Below are 18,516 nucleotides of genomic sequence, written 5' to 3'. Positions count from 1 at the left end.
GGCCGTGGCAGTCCGAGCAAATGGGGGCAAATGCTTAAAGGAAAATCTGAAACAGAAACAGAAACCGAAACTCGCAGTTTGAATTCCAATGTGGACTTTGCCCAGTAAAATCCGTTTATTTGCAGGCCCCCAAATATGTGGCATCGCGCTGCATGGCACTCAATCAGTTTGAAACTTTCAAGAGGTTATCCCACACTGCCTCCTGCTGCCTCCTGTTGCCTCCTGTTGCCTCCTGCTGCTGCCCTGTGGGACATCCCGCTCAATCAGAAGGACTGCTAGGTGCTTGGCTTTTCGCATGTGGTTTTTGGAGGCCAACAAAGTTTGATCCCATCCCACGGCCCCTCTGCAATCAATTATCTAATCTCATTACAGCTTAATAGAGCATGAATGACATGCACATGCACACACACACACACACGCGCAATGCAAACGCTTGCAACATTTTTGTGGCGCTGGAGAATCTCATTTGGAATTGACACTAAATGACAGGAGAGGACAACACAGGAACTTGAACGAGTTGCCAACTCAGTTGTGTGTCGATGAGAATTAAGGATTTCAGCGAATGCGGTCGTGTCTAATAAAATGTCACAGAAACACGGCTCCAAAGAAATTTCCATGGTTTGCTCTACACATTTTCCAAGGCGCTGCTTTGTTGTTTTCTTGCTCGACTGTATCCGTTCGTTTATGGGGAATTCGCACAGCGAATGGGATAGTGGAATGGCATCTGCATATTTTTCAAATCTCTTCCTCTTTCCAGGGGCCATTCCGTTCACTTATGGAAGATTTTTATAGCGAATGGAACATTGGAATGGAACATGGGATAGACATATCTTTTTTCTGTGTAATCCGAAAGTGCTTGGAATGCTTTCCACCCCTCTTTAATGATTTTCCATATTTAAATTTCACAATATTTCCTTCACTTAATCATGATGGATTTTCATCAATCAGGCCTCTCATCAATGTTTTTGTTCTAGTTTTATCCCCCATTGCTATGCCTAATTTTGTAGGATGTTTCATTTGAATGAGTAATGCTTTTACGCGCATAATTCCCCATTTCCATTAATCCATCCATCCGTTTCGCCATCTGTAATTAACCCACTCAATCAGGACACTCCCCATCCCTTGTCCACATCCTTCCGCTCGGAACTCGAATGCAAATAGTACTCGTAATCCAACTCAATTGATTTTGGTATTACCGATGTTGCGGCCGCTTCTGTTTCTGTTTCTGTTTCAGTTTTTTTTTTTTTTTTTGATTCTGATTCTGATTTATGTTTTCCTTTTTTTCCCCTCAGTTTTAGTGGCCATGGCGGCCGCAACTTCATTAACGTCGACTGCAATTTTGTAGTTAATTAATTGATTACGCCCCACGCTCGACTGCCTCGAACATTCAATTCAGTTATGGAATTTGTAGCGACTGCCAATTATGTGCCTGGCCCAACTGCAACGGCAACTTTTTATGTTGAGAGCCCAGTGGAGAGCTGTACACTCGATTTGAGTGGGGGGCGTGGGGCCAGGTCAAGTAAGGATCAATACCCTGTGTCCCAGAACAGAAGCGACACGGCACCCTCTCTTTTCCACGCTATCACTGAAGTTTCATTCCACCGTTTCAGGCGTCTTCGCTGAAGCACCCCGAAGTGTCCCATAAGTAAACGGCTGCAGACTTTTCTTGCAGATTGCTAGTCTGTAATGGGTGTCAAAATAGTCTTTACTTGGAATCCTTATTTTAATACCTTTATATATTTTTGTGTAATTTTTCAAGGAACAAAAACTGTAGAGCCAATTAGAACGGGAACAAATTGATTGGGCGGTGGTGGGGGATTGAGTGTATTTCTTGGGTGTACGAATAGAGCTGTGGCGCGGAGAGAAACAAGGATCAGGGATCAGGGTGTGAACCAAAACTGTCAGTGTTTAATACATTGTACAGTGGAACAGAAGCCAGGGCCATTCTAGATAATGAATATAGATCACAGAGAGACCTAGTCCACTCTTTACCACAGCGTCCGTGTCCCACTGTTGACGGACGGACGGAGGATAGCGAGGACGAGGACAATTTACAGACCAGTTAACTTATTAGAGACCAAACACTTGACTCCCAAGACTCAAGACGCCCGCCTCTCGCTCTGTCTCTGTTGGCCACAGCTGATAGACAATATGATGGCCCAAACCACACCCCTGCCCCATTCCCATCCCTGCCTGGTGGCTGCAACGGTTAACTGTACATTGAAAAGTTCTTCCTTGACACTCGAGCATCTTGGGCTGCTCCTGCACTCCGTTCACCCCTTACCCTGCCTCTCCCTTGATTTAATTTTCTGGTACTTTTATCTCCGATTCTCAGAGAGTGAAAAAATCGCATAGACAAGTTGATTCGGGGCGACGATTGGCAGGATAGCCTCTAATCTAAGGTTTTTCATTTCGTAGAAATTTCGTTCGTTTTCCTTAAAGAATTTCATGTGAAAAATGACTCTTATTTGCGCTGTCTCTGGTTTGGCCTCTAATTAGTTCCAGCCGAGAGCGAGAGCGAGAGTGGGTGAAAGTGCGGCGGTGGAGAAACCATTTGAAGACCCATCTGACAAAAGCAAACAAACCGCTAAAAATAAAATGAGAGCAAGGAAAAAGAAAGGGCAGAATGCGACGCATTTTCTTGCTTCCCGCCATGGCACTTTTCATTGTTATTTATATTTGAGCGTATATAAATTATATGGCGAAAGGCATAAAAGAGCAGCAGGCAGGACCAGCCCCCCATTCCATCCCATTCCATCGCATCCCATGCCCACACATACACACATATAAAAGAGACAACACAAAGACTAAAGGCAGAAGGACAACGTCTTATAATTCAAGTCGCCGTGAGTCCTTGCCTGCAAGCAAATCCCTGCCGCACAACCCCACACTACAACCATATTTCATGTGGCATGGTTAAGCATTTTTGTGCCTCGCGGTGCTGTAAACTACCATTCAGCAGAGCACAGCAGAGCAGAGAAGAACTGAGAAGAGGAGAGCAAGTCTTTCTCTGTCTTTGTATACCCTTTCGATACGATAAGCTGTCCTGGCACCGCAGAAAGGACTGCCTGCAATGCACCTCAGCTTATTTCATACAGACAGAGCTTATTGCGTACAGACAGAGCTTATTACGTACAGGCACACATCTTATTGCATACCCAAAATCACAGCTAATTACATACACAGAAACACAGCTAATTAGGTACAGGCATTTGCATAGATTTCTTGTTAATATTTTATTTTACACTTCCATATTTTCGTGGTATGCAAAAGGGCATCTATCCTTCGGCTTCTAGCCTTTGCTCGGGAGAGGCTCCTCCGTGTTCTGCCTGTCATTGTAGTTGATATTAGTTGTTGTTCCTCTTGTGCTGCTGCTGCTTCTTCTGTTCTTGGGGTAAAAACAATTGTCACACAGCACGAAATGTCGTGGCGGGGACAATCAGCGGCGGCGGCATCATCAAAACCCGCAGCAGAAGGCAGACGAAACAAAACAGGAGCCAACTAGAAGGCAGCGGCACAAACAAAACAAAAATGGCTACCTCGAGGTCGAACATGAATGGATCTTGCATCACTCGGTGCCTCCTGCCACGTCTTTCCTTCGGCCACAGAACGTGTGCCTGATTATCGAATCAAAAGAAAGTCTCCCCACCTTCCTTTTTGGTACAGTCCTCCGCCAGGAATGTAGTTGTTGAATTACAAATTCAGGATTCGATTCGACCCATCAGCAGATTATTGCATATTTTAATCATAATTCAATTTTGTGTGACAATATCGAAGCAATTAAAAATGCATTTTTTTCGATTGTGTGATTTTATTTTGTTATTAATTTCACAATATTTTCCATTCATCTGGTTAATTTCAAATTGCGGCCCAGGGAATGCAAATTTGATTATCAACTCTTATGGGAAATTTAATTGAATTTATTGCGGACATTTGTTTGCAATTTTTGCATTGTACTGTCTGTGTCTGTGTCTGTGCATTATAGCTCATTCCTTGGCATTCTTTTGCAGTCGATAATTCAAATTTCTTTACGCCTGACTTCCAAAACAATTAAGCCAATGATTAAGAGGAGGGCGACACAGGCAGAGCGAACGAATGGCATATAAACCAAAAACAGAGAAGCGTAGATGTCGCAGCATTTTATACCCTAGAACAGTCCAGTCCTCAAGTCCAGCATCAGTCATGCACACGCATAAATGTAGTTTTTTCTTTTTCTCAGTGGCGTTTATTCTCTTTTGCAGCTTGGCAGAGCAGGACCAGAGCCCTAGAAGGTCCCTCATAGAATATATGATTTTCTAACTGTATTTTGAATGAATAAATTCTCTATCCCGGGCGGCATATCTGGGCATCCTCTCCGGCGACCAGCTCTCAGTATTTGTGCTCTCTCTGCTGTTGTGTGTTTGTTTCATTTTGTTATTTCTATATCTCTTTGTTGCCTAATTATACGTATGTACACATATATTTATTGCTATATGTATTTTCCGTTTGATAATTGTATTTAATTGAATTTTTTTTTAGTGGCCTTAAATCAGCTTAATGTGTCCTTCCCACTCCATCCTCCATTGAGTGTTGTTTTTTGTCTCATTTTCAATTAAATAATCACACATGAACAAACACACACACACTGTACCATTTATTGTACGGACTCTATGCCATCCCGCTTCGTTTCTGCGTCCACAAAAGCCAGAAAGCGCTGAATTATCAACGCTTAATAGATTTTCAAGCACGTCCAATGAAAATTTGTTTTCCTCACACACACACACACACACATACACATACACGCACTCGCACTGTGTGTGTGTGTGTTGTGATCCCAAATGGCCCCAAAGCCAAGTGAACCGAATAAACAATTTATAGCGCTACTCGCCCAACAACTGCCACAGCAGCAGCAGCAACAGCAGCAACAGCAACAGCAGCAACATCGACACTAGCAACAACACGGACACTGCAAATGCTCGTAAAAATGCAAAATGAAGCAGCAGTAGGAGGCAGGGTGCAGGGGGCAGGGGGCAGCAGCATCCGGGATAGACACAGAAAAACAGCAGCAGCAACAAAGAGCAGAGAAAGTCTAAGCCTTTCATACCCTTGCCGATGGAAAAGAAACGCTGATTCGCTGCACAAATTTCGCATAAGCGAAAGGCTTTATAGGAAAACGGATCATAGACAAATTTGAAGGCCGGGAAAAAGGTATTTTTTAGTTGGAGTGATACTAGGGATAGATCTAGAGAGGGATCATCTGGGGTAACATATGTACCCTCTCTAAGGGTAAAGCCAATGGCTGGCAGTGACAGGAGCAGTAGCTGCATCAGGGAAGAGGCACACGTGGGGTGTGGCGCAGTGTGGCAGAGTGTTTGCAGGATCAGGCGGGGGAGGGGTTGGCCTGGTGCTTAGGGGTTCATCATAAACCACTTATTTGCGCTCCAAATGCAACAACAATTTGATAAATGTACATACATACATATGTATATGCACAACGTTTTTGTGCCCCAGACTCCACAGAACTCCACAGCCAGCCATATCGTCCATTCCTCCTCCACCTCTGTGTCTCTGTGTGTGTTTCTGTGTCTGTGTGTGTGGGAGAGCAGTGACGCTGCAAAGTATGCTACAATTTTGTGTGTGTGCCCCGTTTTTGCCGCTGCTGCTGCTACTGCATCGATGAGAAATCTTCAAACATAATTGCACTGGCAATCGCAGCGATTGAGGAATTAGGGGGCCAAGTGCTTAAGATTCTTGGCCCCAAAGCCAAAGCCAAAGCCAAAAAATCAACAACAGGCACTCGACTGGGGGGGTCGGGGGGCGGGGGTCTGAAAACCTCGACAGAACATTACCGCAGTGACCCACATTTTTGGTTGTGGACCATAGCACTGCAGCAGAAGCAGCAGCAACAGTAGCAAGAACAGTGGTAGTTGCAACAAACAGCTGCAACAACAGTGTCGCCGCAGTGTTAAATTTTGTATGTCAGTTGTCTGGGGCCAGGAAATAGCCATAACAACAGGCAGTACGTACATACAGCAGCAGCAGCAGCAGCAGAAGCAGCATAAAACTGACAAAAACAGAAGCGTTTTGGCCCTGGCCAAAAACAGCAAAAACGGCAGCCAGAAACAACTGCAACACATTTAAAACATACCAAGAATTTTATTTATGGCTTGTCAGCAGCAGCAGCAGCAGCAGCAGCGGCAACTCCAGCCAGAAGAGAGACTCCAAAGATACTCCCAAAAAGATACACACAAAAAACAACTCCCACAAAAAGCTGCAGAAAACTGTAGGAAACAATATAAATAGTTACGGGGAATTGGCAACAAATAATTTCAACAAACAATTCCAATAGTTACTCCCAGAATTTATTAGCCAAAACCAACTTTAACATTTCAGCAGCCCCCGCCCCGCCGCCGTCTGGGGCAGTCCCCAAATTGAATCATGTTTCGTGTTCCAATTAAAATTCTGTTGGCGTTCTGCTGCCTTGCGGGAGTCATTCATTTAGATCATTTCTGCTTGCCCAACTTCATCCGCACTTTCTCTTATCCATCTCTTTCTCTCGCTCTCTCTCCCCCTATCACTCTTTATTTCTCTTTACAGCTCTGCTTCTTCAAGTATTCCGCTGAAAAAGCCGCATTTGCCATAAAACGGGCAAGAAAAAGCGTTAGACTAAAGCTCATGAAAGCTTTTATTGCAAAAGCTTGCAGGGACAACAGTATGGCGTTTTTTTTACATCATTTTACTTTTGGTATGTCAAATACATGTAAAATACTTGCAAAATACATGTAAAATGTAGGTAAAATGTATGTAAAAGAAATGTAAGCTGCATGTAAAATATGTGTAAAATTCGAGTAAACTGCATGTAAAATAAATTTGGCATTCATTGAAGCATCACTCGTTTCTCCTGAGCCTGATTCCACATCCTTTGGGTATCCCCAGTGGCACCACAAAATGTTGCTGCGATAAGCCGCCCTGCACAGCACGAATTTTGTTGAAAGATCACTTATTTTTCCAAAGAAAATAGACCTTTTCCTGAAGTCTCTTCAACAATGTTTGATGGAGCGTGGAAAACCAGGAACTTTAAAATATTAAGCAGAGAGTGAAATTACCCTATAAATCAATGCCCGCTTCAATGGCCAATGGCCGTTCTCTGTCGCGCGTTAATTGTTAATAATGGCAAACAAAATAAAGTAAAATACAACCACTTTCACCGCTCGCCTCTCCGCGCCACGTAGCCTCCTCGCCACAGAGTTGCATCCGTTTGTGGCGTCCATCCTGCCGCGCCCCTGCTTGAGACCGGAAGGACATTGTTTGCTCGTCGCCCCAAAGCATTGTCAATAAATTGTATGCAAGATTTATAGTCTCTGTCGCGAGTCGCTGGAGAAATGCAGCCCCGTCCCCCTCCCAAGGGATCCTGCGCCCCTAGAACGGGGTAGACAACTGTATACTGTTTTGGCATTTTATTTGTTTAATCTAAGCTAATTGGATTTGCAAATGGCTGGCGGAAAAACGCTGCGATATCTGTATAATGGCATGTAGGATAGAAAAGCCTATAAATAATACATATACTCGTGCGCGTACGCTTCCACGTAGGGTGTGTGCACTCGTATATGCCTACATACATGTATATACATATACATATGTATGTATAATTGCAAACACATATGTAAATGGCATGTCCTTCGTGGCTTGTACAACTTATATTGTCTGTTTAAACGTGTGCTCCGCCCCGAGGGATACGGAGAGAGGGGCACTAAGGGGTTCCACAAAAATTATACATCCACACACGCACACATCCATACATGTATAAAAGTAAAGCCGGAAAATATTTATGACTCGAAATGGAAATGCATCGAAATGGGAGGAGGGGAGGCAGGGAGGCAGGGAGGGAGAGAACCTTTTATAAATTGTGAAATGGAAAAAGTTCGGCAACCCAAATTTCCATGGCAAAACTTCATCAAAGATGAATGTCGACGGAGAACTACTACTCGTACCTCCCACTCGGGCCTGCCCCCTCTCCGGTTATCATCTGTTTGGCAGCTAATTTTGATCGAATCGAAACACAAAATATTCCACATACCATTCGATTGCGAGCATGAACGAGTATATTCGGTTAATGATGTTCAATGAATATTCCCTGCCAAATAGTTGAATGCTAATTGCCAAATCCAATTACGTAAACTTCCATGCGAAATACTATTCACCTGGATAGGCATTTAGTATTGTGTTTTCCTTGTGGTGGAGAAAGTGATAGCCGGAGGGATTCATTCTTCATCGAAAGACCGATACAATGGACTGATGCAAGCCCGTTGAGGCTTGCTTTATCCATGAATAAATCCATTATTCATGCATGACTAATGCCTATCGATGTATTGATTTGTGTCCATGGGAATCATGAATCCAAAGGGATACAAACCCATAAGAGAAGCCTAGCTAAAACTGACCCTAAAATAAGGTTGAAGTCTTCATGTATCACTCATCGATACTTATCGATACACAAACGATCGACGAACGTGGATTAAGAAGAGAGAAAGCTATGGAAAAGGAGCACAGTGGCTGTACAAATGGATATCCATCAATAATCGATACATATCGATAGACGATAAGTAAAACTTATCAAACAGCGCGAATTAAGGTATGAGTGGAAATCGAAATCTATCACCAATCAATAATTATCGATAAACAATAAAAAAAAGTTTAGAAATGGAAGATAAAAGGAATGAATAAAAAATAATCAAAATTAAAGAAATAAATAAATTAAAAAACGGCTAAAGGAAAGAAAATACAATGAAAAAAGAAGGAGAAAGAAGAAAACTCAATAAACGAGAGTAAGACTCGGCGACAAATCATAAGCTTCCAGTTCTCTCCGCTTTTCTGTTTTCCTGTTTTCCTGTTTTCCTGTTTGTGTTCGTGTTTGAGTTTGAGTTATGGGCTTTGACATTTGCCTTTGTGCTTGTTGGCCATTTGGCAAAGGGCTAACACACACACAGAGGTACACAGAGGCACACAGACACGAGCTTAAGGAGATTGCTCATTAACTTTGGCCCCATTGTGCAGGAAAAATGTTTTGTCACGAGCTTTGCTCTCACTCTCACTCTCACTCTCACTCTTAGTCCCAGCCCCTGTCCCTCTGTCTCTTTTTCAATTGCGCTTCAAGAGAGTTGAAATCGGAGAGTTTTCCCCTCGCCGCCCCCCGGGCTTCCGCTCCCTCTGCCCTTTTTTTGATGGGCGGAAGACTCTTGAGCTCTGTCGTTTTTATTTGGCATTTCGGCGCTACTTGAATTTGATTTGCCCGTTTGGGTTTCGACAAAAGTCAAAGAAGTTTTCCCATTGCCTTCTCCAACAGGCATCTAGCATCCGGATTTCCCCATCACCCAGTACCTCCCCCCCACCACGGCTCTACTCGGTTGACAGACAAACTTTACTAATTAGAAATAATGCACACCCCACACTCATGTACGAGATTGCGGGGTCCAGGCTGTGGAAATTCCCCAAACGCCCGACAGGCGACAAAAGTGTCGAACATTCTCCACTACTGCTAAGCTACTCTGGGACAGTGGCAAAACCCTTTGGACACCTTTGTCGGCTGGGGAGCAGAAAAGCGAAAGCCAGGGAGACCTAGCGGGGGAAATTAATGCGCTTTTACGCCTGTGCAACTTCTGGGCGCCCCTGCAACCACCTCAAGCCGTGCACACCGCACACCGCACACCGCACTCCAGACAGAACCATTCGCTTACATTCTGTGGATGCGCCTCCCGGCGACACCTACGTCATTACGGCCGAAAGGCCATGCTTTAGATACCCTAAAGGATGGCCCATATCGTTCTCATGGAGGCACAACGGCTACAGCTGCAATTATGTTCAAAGACATGCAGCAGTGCACCTCGGTTTTGGCCGCGGCCACCTTCTACTGCTGTCTCGGAAAGAGCATCGAAATGCAATTAGAAGCATTAGCGGATTGTGGCCTGGAATACAAATCTAACCGAAAGCCAAGCCAAGCGACTGGAGAGGGTGAGGCCAGCCACATGCCACATGCCACGTGCCACGTGTGTGGGGTGGGGAGAAGAGCACAAGAAATATAAAAAGATTCATTTTGACATTTAATTAAATCACGCGAAATTGAAATTGAAATTGGTAATGAAAATAAAAATGGAAATGGAAATGAATAAGAAACCAAACAAAAAATCAAAGAAATTGGTAATGGGAGTGGGAGAGGGGGGGGGGGAGGGGGGAGGGCATGGGGGGCGAAAGTCTAGTGGCATTTAGGATATTATTCTTTTGCCGGGAGGCGTGCCACAATGGTTGCTGGCTAATTAGTTGCCGGCAGCAACAACAGCCAGGATTCGTTTGTCATTTGCATTTTGGGTGTGACGCAAATCGACGGAGAAAATACAGAGAAGAAAAAAAAAACACACGCACACAATCAAATTAGAATGCTGAAAGGGAGAGTGGGGGAGACTGGGGGAGAGAGGGAGAGGGACAGTGACAGTGACAGAGGACAGAGGACAACACAAATACAGACACATTACACATTATCCCCACATCCAGACGTAGTCGTAGGATGGCCCCTGGGCACCACCATCAAATATTTATGTCATTCGCAGAAGTCCACAAAATGGAGAGACAGGGAGGGAAATGGGAGGGAGGTGGGATTTACTCTCAAATAGAAATTAGCCTGGAAATTAGAAGCACAAATTGACAGTGACAACAGAACAGAACAGAACAGAGGGCCAGAGGGGCCACAGGAGCCACAGGAGCCACAGCCCGAACATGAGATGTACATTGACATTGACCTTAAATAAATTTAGATACGATATTTCCTACGAACCAAAATGCACCACTCGATGGGAGGGCAGAGCAACAGATTAATTTGGGTTTTGCCTTGTGGCCGATAAGTGCCGGCCAATTATTGACAGAAAACGCACACAAATTAGGAGGAGCCTCGGGGGGGGGGAAGCAAACACGGAAAAGGAGTCGAGGATACAGCTTGAAAATGTAAGCTGTAAATATTTTAAAAATATAATAGAGCTCAATATTCTCCTTTGAAATGGAACGAGTCTCCCTGGAATAGAGCTGGCAGTGGCAGAGCGAGAGAGGAGCAGACACGAAAGCTCACCCTTAACTGCTAAGCTACTCTGTGTCAAAGAGAGGGGCAAAGACGCCCAAGGGGTGGTCCATCGGCTGTCATTCATTAATGAAATGTGATTAAATGCTCCCGCAGGATTTGGCTTCCTAATTTTCGCATATTTTTCACCATTATTTTGTCTCTGTTTGCAATAATTTTATTGCTGCTGTTTTCTCATGTGTTTAGTGTCGGGATGTGCTGGAGAATTCAATTATGGCACCGCCACCCAGCCGCACATGTGGCAGGATCTGACAGTGCACCATGCACTATGCAGGCAGGAAGTTGTGTGTTTCAATAAATGACCGTAAATGTTTTTGAGGTCTCCGATCCCCGCTCCGCCGTGAAGGGGCTGTTGCCACTCAACTGTTGTCCAACAGTTGGGCAAGGAGCGCCGCCCCCTTGCTGCATCTCCTGGAGCCTTCGCTTTGTTGCGGCTGCCATTGTGTGTGTGTGTGTGTGTGTGTTGGTCCAGGACAGTGCAGGACCGAACAGGACCCTCCACTCTGGCTTTTCGGTCTGCGGCCAAATGCAGATTCAAGTGTGCGCATAAATCCAAAAGTCCACTACAAAAATGAAAAACGATAAACTAAAGGTGCACACACGAGGGCTGTGTGTGGTCACGGGGGGGTCACGGGGGTGTCACGGGGGCCGGCGGGGGCTCACAACGATTGAGGATGATGCAGGCAATGACTGCGCTTTGTGGTTTATTTCCGACCGGCAGCAACAATGGCAGCTTCAAAAAAGCAAAAAAAAAGAAAATATGAAAAAACTGCAAACAGAAAACGCGCAAAAAAATATAAATAAAAAATAAAAAAATAAATTTGATTTTCTCCCCCTTTTTATTTGCTTTTTTTGTTGTTGCTTTTGCCTTTTGCGGCGGCTGCAACTGAAGTTAAAATTGTGAAAAGTTGCGGCAACTCCTGCTCCTGGAGGGGGCATGGGGGGGGGGGGCGCGGGGAGCCTTTTGTTGTATTGCATTTTCCAGCTGTAATTACATTTTGTATGGCTGGAAAATTTCTCTTTCATCATGGTCCTTGTCCGTCTTCGGCCCTCGTTACCCTACCCCCCCCCCCCCCCTCACCCTTTTAGGGATCATTAGATGGGAGATGGCCCCAAAAAGTAGGCAATATTTTTGCACTCTAATGGAAAAAATGGAGTGGAAGGAGGAGAGTGGAGTGGAATAAATACAAAGAGCGAGAGCCAGAGTGAGAGAGAGAGGGAGAGAAGTGGGAAAAAGTTTGCAATAAAATTGCACAAAATGGCGGCCACTGACGGCAGAGTAGTCGCCCCAGAGAGTACCCTCTACCTGGAGAAAGGGTGTACGAGTACGATTCCCAGAAAATGTTCCCTTCTTTGCTGTGGCCTTCTTCTCATTTCCAGATCGGTTGTGGCTCTCGTTCAACCCACGGTTCAATTCTTTATCCCTGCCACATCGTAGCCCACTGCTACCCTGTTGTTTGTTTGCAAAAGGTACGTAAACAATGCAGGCCGACCCTGCCACCAATTGCAATTCGCCGCCGCTGCCCCCACTGCCGCTCTGAGCGCGTCTCAAGTGGCAGACGAGGCAACCCTTTGGGTCTGCTTCCCAGCTGCTGCCTGCTCGCCACACTCCTTTTGGGCCAGCCACCAACTGAATGACTAATGGATAGAATGGAAGCCATGAGGAAGGGGCAGGGGCGAGGTCTGTGGCTGGGGCCTGGGCCTGGGCCTGGGCCTGGGCCTGGGCCTGGGCCTGGGCCTGGGCCTTGGGGCCTCTGGGGTGACGGAATGCTGTGCTCTTGAGGTTCGGCGTCTAGTCAGCTTTAAAGCTAACATTTAAGGGAATATTCAAGTGTATTTTAAAGGGATATCGCTCTATCTCTGGGCCGCCTTAGCACTTTCTCCCCCATCGCTTTGGGAGGTTCCCCCTCTTGAGGCAAAGGCTGGTGCCCTCTCCCTCTCTCCCTTGCTCACCCTTGAGGTTCATCTTTCAAGTTAATGTTAAAGTAAATGTCAAAGTTAAAGTCAAACAAAAGGCAGCTTCGTCTCTCCATCTCCATCTCCTTTGCTTCTTACTCTATCAATCTCTCTTACTCTTTCTCCCTCTCTCCCTCGCTCTATCCCGCTCTGTGTGGGTAAGTGCGCGATTATGCAAATGCAAAAAACAAAACTAACAAAAGTCTCTCCTTCTTCCTGTCCTTCTCCTTCTTATCTCTCTCTCTCTCTCTCCTTCTCTCCCTCCCCCTTTGTCTGTCTCTCGTTTGCTCTGTGTTAAAGTTATAAATATAAATTAAGCAAATGTGTTGTGTAAATTGCTGTTGTTCTCTCGCTCGCACTCTCTCTCTGCTGCACCCCTCTAGCACTCACTGCAGCAGTGCTGCCATTTTGGCTTCTTTTTTTTAAAGGTAAAATAAAGCATTTATTTGATCTAGAATTTATTTAGCATCCCACAAGAACCCATGATATTGTGGAGTATTTTGGAATACTTCCAAGAGCAAGGACAATGAAAGCATTCCATACAATTTATTTATCAAATTGGGAACATACACTCTTAAAGATAAAGAAATAATTTGTATTAATTATGTGTGTTTTTTTATTATATTATTTATTAATTTATATTTATTAATTTTCTGGCTACTAGACCCTGTAAAAAATATATCTGAACATATAAAAACATTTCAAGTATTAAATAATCAAAAGTTAGTTTTCTTTAAGGAACACTAAAAATTTACATGCTTTCTCAAGAAAGAAGATATGTTTTATAAATTAAATAAAATATTTTTTAAATACATTTGATTTGTAAGGCAACATCCCGAGCCTACCCTAACCCATCCCACAACACCCCTACCGGTACCCCGATATTAGACCTCAACCAATAGGTCTCATGCGATACTCTACTGCGATAAGTATTATGCGATACTCCAGTGCGATAACGATTCATTGTGCAATCGACAAGAGAATGAACAGACACGCAAAATAAACTAGAAAAGAATTAGAAGAAAAACCAAGAACTGCGCCACAGATTAGAGACTTTCTTTACCTTTTATAGATATTTTATAGATTTGGCATCTAATTATTCACTTTTAATTGATTTTTTTTTTTAAATTGAATATTTAAAGGCAATGTTAATTTAGTTTAATTCTGAATTATTTTTCTAGCATTATTAGAAAATTCCTGTTTGGACTTTGGCTATTTTTTTGCAGTTTTTGTTAAGATAATTTTTATTATTTAATATTTAAAGACGATGTTAATTTAGTTTAATTATTAATTATTTGTCTAGTATTTTTAAAAAATTCCTGTTTGGACTTTGGCTATTTTTTGGCCGTCTTTGCTAAGATTTTTTTTTTTTTTTAATTTAATATTTAATGACGATGTTAATTTAGATTAATTATGAATTATTTTTCTAGCATTTTTAGAAAATTCCTTTAGGGCTTTGGCTATTTTTTGGCAGTTTTTGTTTAGATTCAGAAATTTTTGGCATCACTGCCCAGAGCCTGAGCCTGCTGCAAAAGTGGCAGCAAAAATTACGAGCTACAAGTAAAAGAACAAACAGATGCAAGGCAATTCCCCCCCCCCCCCACATCTCCCTCTCTCTGTCTTTAAGTGCATGCGTGTGTGTGTGTCTGCCTGTCTGCATCTACATCTGTGTGTGTGTTGCACAGTGATACCACAATATTTGCATATCATATGCATAAACACTGGCGCAACGAAACCCTAAAACCCAAGGCTGCCAGGACCCGGACAATTGCAATTAAGTTGAAACAGACACAGCAGACAGCCAGAGAGACAGTCTACATCTATCTGGGTGCCACAAGTTGCAACAACATGTTTAGTTAGCGTCAATGCCCCTGCACCTGAACCTGAGTCAATCAGTCACCCCGGGGCGGTGTGTGGGGTCGGGGTCGGGGTCGGGGTCGGGGTCGGGCTCGTCGCTGCTTGCCGCCTAGAAACTGGCATTTGTGTCAACAATATGCCTAACATGTCCTGCATATGTTGCAGCAGCAATGCTGCCCCAGCAACTGGCATTCGCGCTGTTTGCGGCAGTTTGCTGTAGGATTTGCTGCTCCACTTAAAGCCACTTTCGGCCACAAATGATTTGCAGACAATTGTCAGACATTTCCCTCCAGCGAAAGCAACAGGAACACAAATCAAACAGCAATCGGGAGAACTAGGGAGAGCAGAGAGGGATAAAGGGGAGACAACGGTAGAGAGACAGTCTCCAGAGAGGAGTATCTGGGGGTCGCGCAGCAGGTGCCTCGAAAGTGAACAAATATTACATTGTCCAAGGATTTATTTTGCATATTTTAAGGACTTTGTTAGGCATTTTTTAGTTAGGGATCATAAATGTTATATTATACTATTTATTTTATTTATTTTACGAATATTACGAGGACACCTTCAAAAATTAACGAAATACTAAATATTGTTTTCTATAAATTGTACAAATATTTACAGATGTGAGACCCCGATTCACACTGGCCCCATCCACCGTCTACCATCCGATGAGCATCAAAAGTACAGATTATTGACTATAATTAAACAATCCCTATATGGACTCCCTGAACAACCCTGTTTGGAAATTGGTTTGCCCTTTGGCTGCTCGCAATTTGCTGGAGTATCCCTCGCGGTGTTTCCGATTGATCTCCCAACAGTTGCCGATATACAGATGTATCCGTAACATGAACATCGCCTTAGCTGTCAAGCCAAGTTTGCCGCCTTCAAGTCGTTATTGTTCGTCGAACAGTTCCCGAAACAGTTCGACAATACAGGAACAGAAAGCAGCGCAATGAGCGAAGACAAAGACCCAGGGGTAGGTGAAAGGTGAACAGCAATTGTCGCAATTTACTAAGTAGATGTTTGTAGCGTGAGATGCACTCGCAATTGCGGTTTAGCTTGAATGCGGACTCGTACGCACCGATCGATGGCCGCGTGTACTCGCTCAAGTCTATCCATAGGTGCCTGCAGAACAGTGGCACAGCCGTCGGCATTCGCAGCGAGAGCTCTGTGGTGCTGGCCGTGGAGAACTTGACTGGCAACAGATACATCTCTCCGGATACCTATCCGCGCCTCTTCGTCATCGACGGCCACTTCGGCATGGCCGTCCATGGGCTGCGCGGGGACGTCTACGCCCTGGCCGAGAACGCCCGCTTCGAGGCCTCCCTCGTCCGTCGGACGTCCGAGCGGGGCATCACCATGAAAGAGCTGTGCGATCACCTCAGCAAGATCGTCAAGCTGTGCTTTCAACACAACGATGCGCGCCCCTATGCGGTGAGTATTTTGTTGTCCGGATGGGAGCTGCAGCACGGACCGCAGCTCTACAAAGTGGAACCGTCCGGCGCGGTCGTCTCGCATGCCTCCTCCGCCATTGGCGTGGGCGAGGAGAAGGCCCTGGCATTGATGGAGAAGTACAAATTCGACGCGTTCGATATGGAGGAGTTGGTGAAAATGTCCGGCGAAATGTAGGTGGTTTTCCATCCAAGTATTCCCACATTTCGCTAATGTTTTACCGTTCTGCAGTATCTATGGCATTCATGACGATGGCAAGGGCCAAACCTTCCTCCTGGAGACGGGTATTGTGGGTGTTCAGACCCAGGGGCATCTGGACTACAATCCCATGCCTTGGTCCGAGATAGCCAAAAAAGCTGGAGAGGAGTTCAAGGCCAAGGCCTCAGCTATGGCCAAGGAAAACGAGCAACCATCCGATACTGACACACACAACACTTAAGACTCCAAAAGTTCTCCAAAATTCATATTAACAAAATTCAAGAGCATTCCAAAAACCAAAAAAAAAAATATATAAAAAGACCGAAACTTCTAGGAGCTTGCTTGATTAATTATTTGCACGAGGGACTCTACGTTTCACAGTCAACCACACACACACAATTGCACTTTCCCGGCTTCCCGTGTGTGTGTGCACTTTTCATTTAAATGCACACGGAATTACGCACGGGAACAAATTGCAGGTGGGGCCGGGGGCCGGGCAGGGCCAGAGGGTGGGACACCATTCAAATCATCAAATTAGCGCACTTATACACAGATACTAGCACACACACACACGCACACATTGAAATCAATTAAGATACAAAAGCGCGCCAAAAACAAAAGGAACAGAAACAGAAACCCGCTCCCCAGCTCTCTTCGTGTGGAATTTGTAGGAAAGTCCTTCCGCTTTTACTTCGTTTTTTGTTTTCGTGCCAGTGTTGCATAACTTGCGGCGCGCGTGTGGCCAAACAGCCGCACAGGTGTTCCAGGGCGTGTGGGCGTGTGGGCGTTCCTGGTCGACTGATAAAAAATGCAAATGCTTTAATTAAAAGCTTTGCAGCTTCGTCGAAGCGTGGCGCCCAAATGGCCCGCAGGCTGGGAGAGACAGCCATTGAATGGGATGGGGTGGGGGGTGAAGTGGCGTGGCACGAGCAATCGGTTGCCAGTGTTGCATAATATTAAAGGTTTAAGCGCTGCCGAAAAAAGTACGAACAAAAAACGAGGGGGCGGGCAGCTTGGCAGAAGAATATGGGTATTAGGACGGAAAGGACACCCACGCCCACACCCCCACCCACACACACACACATGTTTGATGTGATTTTTATTGCATACTTTTGTGCGTCCCGCAATTTATGCAAGATTTTCAGCAATTTTTTCGCCCCCTTCCATCGCCCTTTCCTTTTCTTTTGCTTTTGTGTTTTGCATAAATTTTTGGGGCTGAGTTGGGTGGATCCCATCACTAGCTTCAAAGCGAGCTGCTCTCCTTTTCCCCAGTCAGAGCCCCCAATAGCTGGAGATTATTACGAGCCACGGCACACGTATTATATGTGTGCCTGTACTTTTTGGCTTTCATGGCGATGTGGTTTTTTCTTCAATATATTTTTTGCGGCAGGAAATATCTTAATAAAGTTCTGGGAAATTTGTTAATTGCATAAGACACTTGTTGGTGCTTTTTGTTTCTTATGAAAGGTGCAGGAAAACTATTTATTTTCTACGAAAATATTCTACTGTCTGTCTGTCTGTCTGTTTTTGTTTAACCGAAAAAGTACTCAACAAATATTTGCATTCAAAAAAAAAAAAAAAAAAATTATTTTTGAAAGACGACAATCTTAAGGAAGAACCGCTTTATTTCTTCTTTCGGTTGGGGGCAATACCATTCTGTCGATACCAAAGTCTCGTGCTTAAATTTCGTTATAGAAAAAACCCAATTGTTTCTGAACGAATGCCAAGTCGTTGCATGAAACATATGCACAAGAATGTTGGCAGTGAAGATGGAAAAACTGTCAAAACTGGAAGACACTGCCCTCGAGAGGGGAAGGACCTATCGCCAGAGAACGGAAGTGCCCCTCTTTTCCATCCAAAATGTGCGAGTGTCTGCTGCCACTGTGCAGGCGGGACTGTGTTGTGTGTTGCTGTTGGGAAGTGACATAATTAATTGATTGCAACATGATACT

At 44.5% G+C, this 18,516-nt stretch overlaps 2 protein-coding genes across 12 annotated transcripts in view; one reads left to right on the top strand and one right to left on the bottom strand.

The window, feature by feature from the left end:
• The window catches only part of rg (A kinase anchor protein rugose), a 187,179-nt gene that overhangs the window by 104,913 nt on the left and 63,750 nt on the right, over positions 1 to 18,516 (bottom strand). The gene's annotated exons all lie outside the window — the stretch shown is intronic.
• Positions 15,683 to 16,900, top strand: LOC6902055 (proteasome subunit alpha type-3-like). Its single transcript, XM_002133553.3, has 3 exons — positions 15,683 to 15,890; positions 15,944 to 16,539; positions 16,598 to 16,900. The coding sequence occupies exons 1-3, from the start codon at positions 15,867 to 15,869 to the stop codon at positions 16,803 to 16,805; spliced, it is 828 nt and encodes a 275-aa protein (XP_002133589.3). The 5' UTR covers positions 15,683 to 15,866; the 3' UTR covers positions 16,806 to 16,900.

Source organism: Drosophila pseudoobscura, chromosome X, assembly GCF_009870125.1.
Source record: "Drosophila pseudoobscura strain MV-25-SWS-2005 chromosome X, UCI_Dpse_MV25, whole genome shotgun sequence".
NCBI classification, from domain to species: domain Eukaryota; kingdom Metazoa; phylum Arthropoda; class Insecta; order Diptera; family Drosophilidae; genus Drosophila; species Drosophila pseudoobscura.
Note: the sequence above shows the minus strand (reverse complement) of the source record. Positions and strands in the feature narration are given on the sequence as shown.

What these genes read in the sequence shown, in the direction of transcription:
- LOC6902055 (XM_002133553.3), top strand. Translation starts at nt 15,867, where the DNA reads ATGAGCGAAGACAAAGACCCAGGG. An exon ending in GCGAAGACAAAGACCCAGGG is followed by an intron (nt 15,891 to 15,943) that starts GTAGGTGAAAGG and finishes AGATGTTTGTAG; the next exon opens with CGTGAGATGCACTCGCAATT. An exon ending in GTGAAAATGTCCGGCGAAAT is followed by an intron (nt 16,540 to 16,597) that starts GTAGGTGGTTTT and finishes ACCGTTCTGCAG; the next exon opens with TATCTATGGCATTCATGACG.